This window comes from Myotis davidii, unplaced genomic scaffold (assembly GCF_000327345.1).
Source record: "Myotis davidii unplaced genomic scaffold, ASM32734v1 scaffold1491, whole genome shotgun sequence".
Lineage (NCBI taxonomy): Eukaryota > Metazoa > Chordata > Mammalia > Chiroptera > Vespertilionidae > Myotis > Myotis davidii.
Window position 1 is genome coordinate 536710 of NW_006282604.1, and position 16374 is coordinate 553083.

At 37.1% G+C, this 16374-nt stretch overlaps 1 protein-coding gene across 1 annotated transcript in view; it reads left to right on the forward strand.

Moving 5' to 3' along the window:
• The window catches only part of ATM (ATM serine/threonine kinase), a 158448-nt gene that overhangs the window by 94410 nt on the left and 47664 nt on the right, over nt 1–16374 (forward strand). The window contains exons 40-46 of the mRNA XM_006753148.2: nt 928–1083; nt 4965–5052; nt 7130–7218; nt 7313–7415; nt 8612–8760; nt 11702–11806; nt 13021–13140. Coding sequence (XP_006753211.1) covers nt 928–1083; nt 4965–5052; nt 7130–7218; nt 7313–7415; nt 8612–8760; nt 11702–11806; nt 13021–13140 — 810 coding nt within the window. The remainder of the gene's footprint in view (nt 1–927; nt 1084–4964; nt 5053–7129; nt 7219–7312; nt 7416–8611; nt 8761–11701; nt 11807–13020; nt 13141–16374) is intronic.

Below are 16374 nucleotides of genomic sequence, written 5' to 3' on the forward strand. Positions count from 1 at the left end.
ATCTTTCTTCTATCATTGACAGTCCCTCTAGGTTGTGGGCTGCTTGCCTGTGTTCCTGAGAAGCATCTACGGTACCAGTCTATAGAGTGTGTTTTCTTTAGTGAATTACCGGTATGTTTACCGGTAATAAACTTGCACTGTTTTATGTATATGTTTGATTACATACAGCCTTGTGACAGTTTTCCTGCATGTCATAAGCATTTGAATATAAATTAAAATGTTAAAATCAAATCTGATATTGTTTTACCTTTTATTTGGTGTGTGGAAGGTGTGCGGAAGAGGGGGTAGTCTTATACGGCGAGTATATAACAAACTCTGTATTTTGAGTGGAAATGTTAGGGGCTCGTCTTAATCGCCCAGTCGCCTTATACGCCGGCAAATACGGTAGTTGTTTATAGATACAGTCGGCCCTTCATACCCATGAGTGCCCATCTACAAGTTCCACATCCACATATTCAACCAACTGCAGATCAAAAATACTCGAAAAAAGAAATTTCCCTCGTTGCTCATATGTCATATGTAGTAAGGCCATGATGGTTGCATCTGTACTGAACATGTACAGACTTTTTTCTTTGTCATTATTCCATAAACAATACTGTGTAACAGTGATTCATAAAGCATTTACATTGTGTTAGATATTTTAGTGATCTAGACATGATTTAAAGTATACAGGAATGCAAATACTGCGCCATGTTATATTAGGTACGTGAGCATCTGTGAACTTTGGTATCTGCCTGGGGTCCTGGAACCAGCCCCCACAAATACCAAGGGACGACTACATATTGGGAAAATGTGGTTCTTGGTTATTTGAATGTGATATTCTTTTTAAACTAGTACTTGCTTCCATTGTATTTGCTATCACTATACGTTTCTTTTAATATTGAAGTTAAAGAAATGGACATGACTTCATTTAGAATTTTTCTTTAGATCTTCCTCAGGAACAGTGTTTGATGATGCTTTCTGGCTGGAGTTGAATTATCTAGAAGTTGCCAAGGTAGCCCAGTCTTGTGCTGCTCACTTTACAGCATTACTCTATGCAGAAATCTACGCAGATAAGAAAAACATGGAGGATCAAGAGAAAAGGTAATGGAATTTACAAGTTTTGTTTTTCAAAATTAGTGTTGACTTTGTTTCAATGAAGTTTTATATTAAAGATTTATTCTGTTCTCACTTCCACATTTAAAAGATATTTTAGATAGAAGTTTTCTGTCTTTAAAAAGAGAAATAATAATATTTTTAAAAAGAAATAAGGAATTCTGTTCTGGAATAAATTGAAATGTTTATTATTTAAGAATTGTAAAAAATTATAGAAGGAGCTACTTGGAGACAGACCATACTTTTCCCCTGTATTCCTATAGCAACTGGCATTGGAAACAATATAAGTGAACAATAAATATTTTTCAAATGGTTGAAGGATTCCCTGATTTCAGTTAAATTAAGTTTACTACTATTCCCTCAGCTTAATCAAGATCTATTTTACTTGTTGACTGTGAAATAATGTGACTGGTTTTTTTTTCTGTGACTACATCACTTTCATTGCTGTGTTTGTTACCTACCTGAATTTCTAATACTTTAATTTGCTTTTCCTCTAAGTTAGAACTCTCATAAGAATTTAATAAGTGTAGTCCTAGATAATAGTGAGAAACAAAACAGCCAAGAAAGTTCAAGAGTGAAAAATGTAGTTTATAATCCCACTTGTCCTCAAATTTTCATTCATTTGAAATAGCCTAGTGTTTATTTTTATAGTTCGCTTCACTTTTCCACCACAAAAATCACTTATATTAAAAAATTGACACCCAGCCGGGTGTAGCTCGGCGGTTGAGCATTGACCCAGGAACCAAGAGGTCACGGGTTCGATTCCCGGTCAGGGCATATGCCCAGGTTGTGGGCTTGATCCCCAGTGGGGGCGTGCAGGAGGCAGCCGATCAGTGATTCTCTCTCATCATTGATGTTTCTATCTCTCTCTCCCTCTCCCTTCCTCTCTGAAATCAATAAAAATATATTTTAAAAAAAATTGACTAGAAGGGGTCAAAGGGGAAAAAAGGGGAACATCTGTAGTACTTTCAATAATAAAGATAAATTTTTTAAAAATTGAAATAGCAAATATGTATAATGTTGGCACATTTCTCATGCTTGCTACTTGTAATTTCTACTTTAAAAAATAAATCTTTATTGTTGAAAGTATTACATATGTCCCCTTCCCCTCCCCCCCAGCCCATTGCACTTTCCAACCCCTCTTCCTCTCCAAGCCTTCACCACCATGGGTTAATACACATACGCACATGAGTTCATTGGTTGATCTCTCCCCCTCTATCCAACCTCCCCTGCATACCCTCTGAGGTTTGACAGTCTGATCATGTCTCTATGTCTCTGGGTCTATTTTTGTTCATTAGTTTATGTTGTTCATTAGATTCCAGATATGAATGACATCGTGTGATATTTATCTTTCTCTGACTGGCTTACTTCACTTAGCATAATGCTCTCTAATTCCATCCATGTTGTTGCAAATGGTAAAAGTTCTTTCTTTTTTATAGCTGTGTAGTATTCCATTGTATAGCTGTACCACAGCTTTTTAATCCATTAGTTTCCATTTTGGATTGCCATTAAGCTGGAAGAAGTATGGTTTTTAGACTGAAAAAATCAGCAACCAGAATTCAGATTCTAGTCCAAACATAATTAATTTAGAAGACTTGGACTGATTTTTTAATTCTCTGGTTTGGTATTTAATTTCTACTTTCAAGTTGAAAACTGGAAAAAATCTACAATATGTAGATTATGTGTATAATATGCAATGGATATGTTCACAATCACAGTAGACTTCCTATCGACAACAATATTAAGCATGTTGTCCTTAAAGTATGTATTGAGTAAGAAATTGATTATTGCCTATTCCTAAAATCTTAAAATCTTGAGTCAGGGCCTGCATACTTGGTAGCAGTAATTATAATCCAAATGTGCTTCAGTAGTTTGGTTCCATAGAATGAATGGTATTTCTTACTAATCTGGAGTGTATAATTGAGCTCTTCCCTGAGTAAAAGTAAAAGCATCTTTAATTATATGGAATGTGGCAACTTTTTGAAAAATTAATTGTCTATCAAGCAGGAGTGCCTTGATTTTATTTTGGCAAACTTTAGGAAACTGTGCATGACAGATAAATAGTGCTTGCTGTTTGCTTTCACGATCTGGTTTTGATTTTTTTTTTCCTGATGCCCGATGGGAGGGGGAGTCCAAACAGAGATAGGAGGTGTGTAAAATGTAGGGATTGCCAGTTTTGTTCAGTAGCTCAGGTGAACTGAGACTTCGTAAATTTAAAGTGATCAGGGAAAGCATAATTGTGAGCAAAAAACAAATCAGTAGTTTACACACTGTCGGGTCCAAGAAGTGAATTGCTTTCTTAAATTTTCTATTTGTTATTTAATATCAAAATACCTCCATACTAGCTATTCCAAAAAATACATATGAAGTTTTACTTACTTGTAACTTGCTCCTGAGAAAATAGTGATTTCAACGTTTAGTGTTCATATTCTTTTTTAAAAGTCAAAACGTTTCAAACAGGATTTATTTAGACAATAGGTGTTACTAGTTCGCACCCTCAGTCATTTTAAGGTTCCTGACAGAAGTCCTGAAACTCCATGTGCCTCGATGAATGATAGCCATAGACTAGAATCATACTCTCTAATATCTTTCCTACTTTCCAGATTTCTTCTCTAAAAACTGACTTTTTTCTGTATGACTTGCCAATAAGGAAATATATGCAGTATCTATGTATAAGGGTTATAAAGCAAAATAGAATGTTGTCAGCACCATTATATTAATGAGTGGTCTCTGCCCCATCCCTCTGTGCTTCCTCCAAGATGCAAATGTTATCTTCTATCTTGTGTTTATCATTCGCTTAGATAATATTGTTATGTGAGTATGAGCTCATAAATATATTGCAGTTTTCCTTATTTTTGAGCTTTATAAGAAATTATGTGTGTTTTTCTATAGCTTGATTTTTCATTTAATATTTTTGTAAGATTTGTTTATGTTGTGTGTTGCTGTAGTTCATCAATTTGTCACTGCCATATAGTGTACCAGTGGGAGAATATGCCACAATTAATTTACCCATTCTCCTGTCACTGAGAGATAGCTAAGTGTAGAATTACTATGTCACAGGGTATGTAAATTTTAACCTTATAAGATAGTGGTTATGCCAATTTGCATGCTTCTCAGAAATGTGATTCGTGAGAAGTGGATAAATAGGGAGCCTTACATGTGAAGAAAGGAGCCAAAGTACTATTTCTAGTCTGGGTGGAAAAAGTAAAGAATCTGAACTAAGTTTACAGGTAAATAATAGAGGTGCTGTCACATATGATAGTATTTTATAGGCACTGTGTATGTGGCATGATATTCGAATTGAAATTATTTATAGGACTGAATATCACATATAAATGCATGGTTTTAAAGCTAAGGCCTTGGAGCAGACAAATCTGAGTTCTATCTAAGAACTCAGTTCTAAGTTCTACTACTTATTAGGTTTATAATCGTGGGTATAGGTTTCTCAACACAATATTATCAGACGTCTTAACTTTTGCCCATTTATCCGGTTTAAGTAGTGTTTTAGTGTGATCTTAATTTGTGTGCCTGTGATTATTAATGAGGTTGAACTTTAGGTAAAAATACTGGCAGAACAGTTGGGAACTGAATTGGGTGGCAGCTACTCTATTTTTAAACAGGTCTGTTTATATAAATAAGCATTTTTGGCATGTAGCCTTTCCATACATAACATTGCCATTAAAATGTAATTCTCATTGAAAAATTAATATTCACAGATTTGTTTTTCATTCTAGGCCTAAGTGATACTATGTTTTAAGGTATAAATGGTTTACTATGTTTTATTTGTGACCATTATTAGTTTTTCCATCAAAGTCTATAGACTATGCATTCACAAGCATCTCATTAAAATATGTGTTCTTGACAAACAGAAATCTCGTATTTGAAGAGGGAAGCCAAAGCACAACCATTTCTAGCTTGAGTGAAAAAAGTAAAGAAGAAACTGGAATAAGTTTGCAGGTAAATATTATAGGCCTACTATTTGTGATAATATTTATTTTATATTCATATTATTTTGTTATAGAGACTGTATAGATATAATTTGATTTTCAAACTAAAGTTTGGACTGTCATGTACATAAATTCATGGTTTGAAGCTTGGACCTTGGAGTAGAAAATTTGAGTTCTAATCCTGACTCTACCACTAAGTTGTATAGTCTTGCACCAATTACTTAACCTTTCCAACCTTGAGTTCCTTTATTGGAAAGATTGATGTAAAACCTATATCATAGGGTAATTGATACCATGTATTTTTCATTTTCCTTATAGTACTTAACAGATATAATTACATATTTATTGATTTACTTATTTATTGTATTGGTCACATCTCAGGCTTTCAATACATTTCTTAATATCTACTCTTAAATTGGCCTGTTCTTACTGAATTTCTGAGGTCAATTTGTTTCTCTAAAATGACAATTTCAACTTCTCTGATCTTTTCTGCTTTGCTTTTGTTTTAGCTTTAGCCTTCCTCCTACTTCTGGAGAAAACGCGGGTCATAGACAGGAAATCCCACCACAACCTACTATCATAGAAATCTCCCTGCATCTGCTCCCATCATAGAGAAAGGTTTCTCCTTCTGTCTGCAGACTAATCCTTCTTCCTGTGCTTTGTTTTTCAACAACTCTTTTTCAGATTAATATATATATATATATATTGCTGTGCCCTCTCTCAACATATCAAACTTTTCCTATTAAAATCATTTTCCTGCAAACTAATACAAAATCATTTTTCTAGTCCCTATGTCTTTTTGTGTGTGTGTCTCCCTTCCCTTCACAGCAAACCTTTGTGAAAAAGTTCTCTATAGTTGGTGTCTCCATTTCACTCTCTCCACTGAAGCTGCACTTGCTAGTGGCACCAGTAAACTTCATGTTATTCAGTCTGGTGGTCATCTTTCATTCAATATGTTTCTTAACATTTCATTAACACTTGGCACCATCAACCATGCCTTGCTTGAAATATATTCTATCTACCTTTTTAAAATTCCATTCTCCCAATTTTTCTTCTTCCCTATTTGCTTCTTTGTATTCTTAATCCTCTGTTACTTAGTTTTTGGAATATTTTTTGTATTCCAGGCACTGTGCTAGACTTAAATACTAAATGTTTTAACACTGAGACTTGACTTCATGTTTATGACTAGAAACAGTTTAATTACAAATACACAGTGATGCCAATATCAATGAATTTTTATTTAAGCAATATCCTTCAAAGCAAGCACCTTTTAGGCAGTTATTGCTTTGTCAATTTCCTATGGAATACAGTTTCTTACTTTTTCAATTTTTATTTTTATTTTATTGAGATTATTTTAAAATAATTATCTTTTTCCTGTGTAAATTTCACAGCAAAGATTTGAGTCATCAAATCACTTCTTTATCCATATCACATTATACCAATTATAACATAATGCAGATTTGAGTTTGTTTGTTTGTTTGTTTTTTCACTAAATTCCATTTTCAAGAATCAGACTTTGCTTCAGAACATCATTTTCCCATCAACAGTTTTAGCTATTGACAGGATTATTTGGTGTGTGTTTTTAATGATTATTCTTGCATGTATTAAAAGCCTAGTCAGTTGGGATTTCTTTCTCTTTTTTAAAAAATATATTTTATTGATTTTTTACAGAGAGGAAGGGAGAGGGATAGAGGGAAACATCAATGAGAGAGAAACATCGATCAACTGCCTCCTGCACACTCCCCACTGGGGATGTGCCCGCAACCAAGCTACATGCCCTTGACCGGAATGGAATCTGGGACCCTTGAGTCCGCAGGCCGACACTCTATCCACTAAGCCAAACCAGTTAGGGCGGGATTTATTTCTTATCTAATTCATTAAATTGTGAGCAACTCTTCTCAGTCATTAATTACATTGTTATTCGGTTATCTGGGATCTTTTTGTGTTCCTAATCCAAATTAATATCATTTTATTTTATAATATAGCATTTATAGTTGAGATTTACATGTTGCTGAACTTCCAATTTGCTAAATTCATAAAGTGATAAGTTTTTCTCTCTTCATTTTTTGTTGTTTCCATGTTTTTAGGATCTGCTCTTAGAAATCTACAGAAGCATAGGGGAGCCAGACAGTCTGTATGGCTGTGGCGGAGGGAAAATGCTACAACCCCTTACTAGGTAAATTGCATTGTTCTAGGTAATGGTATTATAATTCTGTTTGTGAAGGAGTTACATGTAGAACTCAAAAGTATTTTGAAATCTTTAATTATAGACTACGAACATATGAACATGAAGCAATGTGGGAGAAAGCCCTAGTAACATATGACCTTGAGACAGCAATCTCTTCGCCAACCCGCCAGGCAGGCATCATTCAGGTATTTTTTTTTTCCTGCTTTAGTAAAGCACTAAAAGTGTAGTGCTGAGATGAATTCAGTGTGTCAGTGGAATATTTATATAGCCCGATAAATTCTAGGTATAAGACTGAAATGACGTGTTTTTTCAGGCATTGGGCTAAAAAGTCAGAGGGATGCACAGGTAAATAAGACAGGTCACTGACCTAAAAGATAGTGTTGATGATGATCTTGTTAGCTAATATTTGGAGATATTTCTTGATTGTGTATAGCAAACATGTCAAACTCAAGACTAACACGGGCCAAATAAGGTTTAAGTTTATGTGGGGCGAAAAAAAAAAAAAAGAATCTTCAATTTTCATAGAAACATGGGTTTATTTCAATAGAGACATGCTAAAGACAAAGGACTGAAATAAATGAATAATCATTAACATAAAATAGTAGAACATTTTAATAAAAATTAATATTTTTTCTTGAACATTAAATTACCAGACACTGAATAACTGCACAAATTAATAAGCGTAACGCAAATAAATCTATTTTTCTTGTTCTCCAAAAGTGAAATATTTCCTGTTGCACACACCAAACAAATCAGTCCAAGACTAATGACAAGGCAATCTGCTGCTAAAATATTCACTGGTAGCATCAGTGGAGAGAAATGGTGCGCCTGTGTGTAAGGCGCGTAAGTGAAATGAATGCAACATGATTTTAGTAATCAGTCATTAGCCAACATTGTAGTTTGTTATTAATAATTATGTATAACAATAATTATGTATAACAAGATATTGTAAAAATTAATTTACGAAATTTTTATTAAAACATTTCTTGCATACCATTATATTGACTGGGCTGCAAAAATACTCGTTGTGGGCCACATACTTGACATGGTTGGTGTACAGTGTGCTAGGTAATGAATTAAGTCCACCTGAATAATCTCATGTAAACTATTTCTAATAGTTTGCATTAGAGCTGGTCCCAGAAGGTATCATTTCTCTTACTGGCTAATATTTCTTAACCATTCTTCCATCAAATATTAGAGTCCTTTAAGCTCTATCTTTGTGTTTTGGGGGAACATAGCTACCATTACTTCAGAATTTTAAATGAAATATTATTCACTACTAAACCTTTTTAAAAGTTACTTTGCGTGTTTGATTGTTATATTTTATTTCTAGTTTTCTGTTATCTTTGATTACTTACTTTTTTTTAAACTCCAAATTTAGGCCTTGCAGAATTTGGGACTATGTCATATTCTTTCTGTCTACTTAAAAGGATTAGATGATGAAAATAAAGAGTGGTGTGCTGAACTACAGGAACTTCATTACCAAGCAGCATGGAGGAATATGCAATGGGACCACTGCATTTCTGTTAAGTAAGAAGAAGTCTGGCATTTTTAATCATCATTTCTCTATTTATAAACAATACACTTTTAAAATATTGCTCTATGAATATAACAGGATTTCTGTTATGTTTTTGAGATCTTGCAAGCCGAAGATATGCCTATATGCTTAAATAAGATAGCAATAAGCAGTTCATGTACCTAGATTGAATTTCACTCTCTTCCATTCGGGCAACTCTACCCCTACCTCCAAGTATATTTGAAAATAGAAATATAAAAAGTATTTTCTCATGAGAATCTTCTCACTTTTATTTATAAGTCCAAAGAAAAATATATCCATTTCCCTCCCCACTCACTGCTGCAAACATTTTAGTGAATCAGTTAGCACTGTTATTGACTGGATGTATACAAAAGACTGTTTACCTTTATTTATGAAATATCCTATCTAATAAAAGAGAAACATGGTAAGTGGCATACGACCGCTACCCTTCCCATTGGCTAATCAGGGAGATATGCAAATTAACTGCCAGCCAAGATGGTGGCTGGCAGCCAGGCAGCTTGAAACTAACATGATGCTTGCTTCAGTGACGGAGGAAACCAACGTTCCCTGCCTGCCTTGCAGGCCTCTGAGCCTGCAGTTTGAAAAATTTTTAAAAATATAGAAGCTAAAAAAAAAAACCCAGAAACCAGCTTTCAGCCGGCTGGGATCTCAGAGCTGGAGTTGATACAGTGTTTCGAGTTTATAGAATCTAAACAAACCAGATACCTACTTTCAGCTGTAGAGGCCTCACTCAGAGCTGGAGCCAGAGCTAAAGCTGGCCCAGAATTTAAAAAAAAAAAAAAAAGGAGCGGTTGGGAGCTTCCGTCACCTGCCAGCCTAAAAACAGCCCTCAGCCCCTCCCCCAGACTGGCCAGGCACCCCAGTGGGGACCCCCACCCTGAAGGGTGTGTGACCAGCTGCAAACAGCCATCATCCCCTCACCCAGGCTGGCCAAGCCCCCCAGTGGGGACCCCCACCCTGATCCAGGACACCCTTCAGGGCAAACCAGCCAGCACCACCCGTGCACCAGGCCTCTATCCTAGATAGTAAAAGGGTAATATGCCTCCCAGCACCGGGATCAGCGGAGCCGCAAGGCCTCCCGGCACCAGGATCAGCGTGACGGGGCAGCGCCCAAAACCCCTGATCGCCCTGCGGCTCTGTGTGTGACAGGGGGTGGGGCCACAACCTCCCTATCCGCCCTGCTCTGTGTGTGACAGGGTGCGGTGCCCCAACCCCCCGCCCCCCATGGGCCCTGCTCTGTGTGTGACAGGGTAGAGCCATAACCTCCCCATCGGCCCTACCCTGAGTGTGACAGTGGTGGCGTCCCAACCCCCTGATCGGCCCTGCTCTGTGGGTGATAGAGGGCAGTGCCCCAACCCCCTGATCCGCCCTGCTCTGCGTGTGACGGGGCGGTGCCCCAACTCCCCTATCGGCCCTACTCTCTGAGTGATAGGGGGGAGCTCCTCAACCCCCTGATGGGCCCTGCTCTGTGAGTGACAGGGGGGAGCTCCCCAACCCCCTGATCGACCCTGCTCTGTGCGTGACAGAGTAAGGAGCCCCAACCCCCCTGATGGGCCTTGCTCTGTGTGTGACAGGGGGCAGTGCCCCCACCCCTGGATTGGCCCTACTCTGTGCATGACAGGGGGTGGCGCCGCAACCTTCCCATCGACCCTGTCTTGAGTGTGACAGGGGGCAGTGCCCCAACCCCCCAATCGGCCCTAGCCTGAGCGTGACTGGGGGTGGCATCGCAACCTCCCAATCCGCCCTGCTCTGTGCATGACAGGGGGCGGCGCCCCAACTCCCCAATCGGCCCTGCTCTGAGCCCGACCAGTGGCTGCACCTAGGGATTGGGCCTGCCCTCTGCCACCCGGGAGCAGGCCTAAGCCAGCAGGGCGTTATCTCCCGAGGGGTCCCAGACTGCGAGAGGGCACAGGCCAGGCTGAGGGACCCCCACTTCCCCCCGAGTGCACAAATTTTTGTGCACCGGGCCTCTAGTTTTTTTATTAAAAAAATACTGCTAAATTACTAACAAAGGACGATAATATTTGTAGGATCACCTCGTTTTCTGAATGAAAAGCCAAATACCTAATTAATAAACGATTTTGTATCTACATTAAAAATCTTTTGATGAGGTAAACAATAAAAAATTATATCATATTAACTGTATGTTTAACTGACTTCATAGAATTTTTTTTTTTTTTTTACTAATGGGCATTTCTTTCCAATTTCAAACTATTATATTACTATAAAATTAGAGATATACTTTCATATTTTTAAAACATTATAGTCTGTGAGCTTGTTCCTGCCTACTTATATAAGTCGCTATATACTGTTCTTCTTTTGCCCCCTCTATTTCAGCCACAAAGGTCTTTTCTATTTTTTCATCAGGCCAAGCTGTTTCTACCTAAAGGCCTTAACGTGTATCTTCTTTTTCCCCATTACCATGTGTGTGGCTTCTTGTCATTCAGATTTTAGTTTAGTAATATCACATCTCAGAGACACCTTTCTTGGCTACCCATTCTAAAACATTGATTCTGTTTTGTTACTCTGTTTTAATTCTCTGCATGTCCCTTATCACTACCTTATATTTTTTTTAATTTATTGTCCATCTTCTCCAAACTGGAACATAAACTCCATGAAAATGAATCTGATCTGACTTTGCATCTAAACCTGGTACCTAGTGCCTGGCACATAGTTCGTGTTTAATGAATAAAAAAGTGAAAATATAGCATATTTAGAATCCTGCACAGTATGTGAAAAACATTTTTTCTGCTTGAAGAATTTAAATGACCAAATTTCTTAACTGAAATTTCTAGAAATGCTTTTTATAATGGAGAAATCTTAATTTTAGTTTTAAAATTGTGTCTCTTGATGAATTTATACATGCATATCTTAAGATTCTGTTTTTCTTTTCTTTTTAAAATTACCTCACAGCAAAGGAATAGAAGGAACCAGTTACCACGAATCATTGTACAATGCTTTGCAGTCTCTGAGAGATAGAGAATTCTCCACATTTTATGAAAGTCTCAAATATGCCAGGTATTATAAAAAGAAGTTACTGTATTTTAACATTTAATGTCATGGCTTCTTTTCTGAAAACTTGACAAATGATTTCAATGTAAGGATTTGCACTGGTGAAGGGATAAGAGCTTGGTGGCTATAGTCAGGTTGTTTCTTTGTCATTTCTGCCCTCCTCTCAAAAACACTTCCCTGTGTAATAAAAATTCATGTGAATTAGTGTTGAAACTCAAACAATGAAAATGGGGGATGGGAACAACATCCAGGATTTAGCAGTTTGCTACCTTTTGCACATCTGAGAAATGAGTGCTCAGAAGAGTTTTATCTTCTGTAAGCAAATTGGTATGCAAATTGTGGGTGTGCCTATCTTAATTGTTTTCTGTATCTTGAAAAAGTATTCTTTGTTTTTTTCAATGTTATATGCTAGAGAATTCTTTAATTCACATTTGTCAAATATATATTACAGTGTTTTTATTTTTGTTTTAAATGTAGGAGCATGCTAGGTGCTTACATAAATTGTTATATTTTTTTTTATGTAATACATTTTTCTTTGTTTATGTAGTTCAAACATGTTCTTTCCTTTAAAAACAATTCCCTTTGCGACCCCAAGGCCTATTTTTTTATGCTGAACTCTCAAGAAAGATTTGTTGATTGCCACTCCTTTTGTTTTCTTCCTCGACCAGTTCACTAAGAGTTTTAATCTTATCTCCTTTAGTAGTTTGTATGGAATATACCTGTTTTAGTGTTTTTTTAAGTAAAGTCAATACTTCAGTCTTGTTATGGGGCACAAATGAGACATTGCACATGAAAGTACTTAACCTATTATAGACCAAACAAGTGTAAAATTGCTTTTTGTTTAACAATAGCTAGTTACCTATTAAATCCTGTATTTTGTTACAGAAATAATATTGTTACCATTTAGGTGCTTATTATGTTCTAGCCACTTAGGCTTTTTTATGTATATATTCTCTAATGTTCAAAATAAGTCTGGAAGAGAAAAGCTTAGATTCAGAGGAAACCAGCATGTGCCCAGTTTTCCAGCCATACGTGGCAGTGCTGAGATTTAGATCTAGGTCTGTCCGATTCAAACAAACTTACTTTGTTTTCACTGCATTAGGCCAGTGCTAGTGAATATTATTTATTATTAAATCAAAATTGAAGCCTAGGATGAGAACTTTTATCTTCCTGAAAACCTCTTCTCAGTTTTTTCATTGTCATGTCTCTTCTGCCACTAGAGTAAAAGAAGTGGAAGAGTTGTGTAAGGGCAGCCTGGAGTCTGTGTATTCACTGTACCCCACACTTAGCAGATTGCAGGCCATTGGAGAGCTCGAAAGCATTGGGGAGCTTTTCTCAAGGTAAGTGACTTGTACGACTGTATTCCTCATCAGTGGTGTTTTTGTTTCCAGCTGTGACTTTAAAAAGTAGAGACCAGCAGTAGGTTTGTTTCTTTCCTTTCATCAGGTTGTAAATTGATTAGTCTAGTGAACTGTACTCTTATTAAAATAAATATTTTCAAAAATAATGAAAGTAAAAATTCACGTTTTTAAAATTTAGTATTAGATGCTTTCCTCTTTACTTCGTGTTCTCTTTTCTACCCCAGGTGGAAGGGTTTCCTCATGTTTTTTGCTACAGCATGTTATTCTCCTTTCTGTGGAGCACTGCACTGACATTGGTGTCATTTTGTGTATACTCTGCTATGCTATGCCAGAAGCTCCTAAAAGTGGGGCCCATTCTCTTGTTTGCTGTTGTATCCCCAGTGCATTTTCCTCGTGACGGATTCATACTAAACATTCGGTGACTGTCAGTGAATTTGGAGTAGGTGTGTAGGGGAGATTGGCTTTTATAATGGTGAGAAGGAAGCAATCCAGAATATTGAAAAAATGAGCTAAAATAGTTCTTCAGGATGCTATTGATCTCAGTTTGGATTTTGTGACTCTGAGAAAGTTCCTTATCCTTTTTGGGCCTCACTCTCATATCTAAACTGGGGGGTTTATATTTGGTGGCCTCTAGGGCCCTTTGTAGCCTGTCATTCTGAGTCACTATTATTGTTATAAGAGGAAGGAAAGGGGGTGTAATTTGCTAAGATCACCATACCTCTATGCTACACTAGAGCTTGGAATATGCTTTGTGAGTAAAAAGGAGAAGGAAATTTTAGAGTCAGAAAATAATTACAGTTTTTCAAAATTGCACAAAGACAAAGCCATTGATGTGGCTCTTCTTAACGAGAATAAAGGAGCAAAACTGCTTTCTACTTTCATTAGTAAGTATGTTGGTAGTTCTTACTGCCACAAATCCAGGAACTGTTCCTCTGGATGAAAGATGTCTTCACTAAAGTGAGGACAGATTCCTTAAGAAAGCACTGAAGAGTGATACTGGCTCTGTCTCTGATAGGGAATTACAAGGAAGGGAGTGGAGGGCCATTTGATGAGCTGGTAAACAGTAGTTCTTAAAGTAGGGTATATATATATATATTTTAAATATATTTTATTGATTTTTTACAGAGAGTAAGGGAGAGAGATAGAGAGTTAGAAACATCAATGAGAGAGAAACATCGATCAGCTGCCTCCTGCACACTCCCTACTGGGGATGTGCCCACAACCAAGGTACATGCCCTTGACCGGAATCGAACCCGGGACCCTTCAGTCTGCAGGCCAATGCTCTATCCACTGAGTCAAACCAGTCAGGGCAAAGTGGGGTATATTCTTGAGGGTCCCCAAATCTATTCATGGGGTCCATGAATCGTACTTATAATAAGATGTTCTTTCCTTTTTCTGTTCTCATTCTCTCATGAAGTACAGTGGAAGTTTTTGAGGTATCAGAGAAAAACATCCACAATTATCTGAGAAGACTGTTAACATACTCCTCCTTTTTCCAACTACATATCTGTATGAGGGTAGAATTTCTTCATGTACTTAAACCAAAACATCATATCACAACAAACCAAATATAGTAGCAAAGATGAGAATTCAACTATCTCTATTAACCCAGATATCAGAAATTTACAATGCCATTCTTCTCACTAAAGTTTATTTTGAGAACTGTGGTTAGTGTGTGTGTGTGTGTGTTTGTGTGTGTTAGGATATATAGTAAATTTATTATTATCATTTAAGTAAATTAATATATATTTGACTTTCCTCAGTTTTCATTTCCAATATGGTAAATATAGATAGTTATAATCCAATAAATGGGAGTTCTTTAGGGTTTTCAATAAGTTGTAAGAGTGTAAAGGGGTTCCTGAGGTTAAGATGCTTGATACCCCTGCTCTAGGATCATTAGTTCTGGTTCTGTGAATGTGTGTCACTGTTTCCTTCTTTATCAAGCAAGTAAAAGAGCTTTCATTCACTAGCAGCACTGCGTCATCTTCTTTATCTCCCTGCTTCATCTTAATTTCTCTCAACACAGTAGTTCTGAAGGGTTAGACAATATTGCTTAGTTTAACCCTTTGCGGTCGTATTAAATTTGGACATGGGTGTCATACTGGTCGGAATTAATTTCCATTGAAAGAGCAGTGATACATAACATGCAAGATTATGAAGGATAAACAAGATTTATTAATTCTTTTTTGGAATGACATCACTACTAGTAGAATCACTACAAATGTTATCACTTTCTACGTCAGAGTCAGTATTCAAGGTGCCAAAATAAAACTCTTCATCGTTACTTTCAGATTCGCAGTACACTTCTTTCGGTAACTTTCTTTTTGCCATTTTGGAGTATTATTTTGAAATATCTTAACAAGCGAGAATCCCTAATTACAGTTAAACGTAATTTGTAAAGCTTTATTTGAAATTCTGCGAAGTATCTCTGAAGCTTGTTGATTTCTTCACTCTCAAAAGGTGACTGACTCGCCATGGTGTTTTGCATGGCGAGTGTGGAACGACCGCGTTTGTTTATATTGAGTTTCGATATCTCCGATTTGTCGGGGCAATGTTTTGGTTCGTGACAAGGTCGCTTAGACACTTAAGAGCTTTCAGAGAAATTATGAACTGATGCATGAATGAATAGAGTTAAGATTCGTACAGTTCCTTGCTGTGGTGGCTGAGAGCAGACATACGACCGGAACAGTAAAAAAGCTTTGGTGGCTGAGAGTAGACAAACGACCACAAAGGGTTAAACATCTGGGAAGCAAACTGTTCATATAAATGAATCATACAGCATTCTTTTTCTCTTCCTTTAATAAATAATGTTGGTCCATGAAACCTTTGCCAGCACTTCCTTCACTGGGATTGCGATTTCTTTACCAGCTGCATATAGTCATCCACTACGCCTGGCGGCTACAGTAGGAAATTAATGAGTTGATTTCATTGTCTTGCTGACATGTCCTCTTTTACTACCAGGAGCATTGAAGCAAGGCTACAGGTGTGGGCATCTGGTATGACAGGCCTGATGAATGTGTTCTCATTTCAGAAGACAGTATTTTGGAAATGCTGCTTTTTGTGAAGTCTGAGTATTTTTTTTTAATTTATTTTTTTTTATTACAAAGGGTGTTACATATGTGTCCATTTTTCCCCCCCCTCCCAAGACAGTCCCCTAGCCTCCCCTAGAGTTTGCTACCTTTCAACGGAAGCCACCAGAACCACCACCAGCTG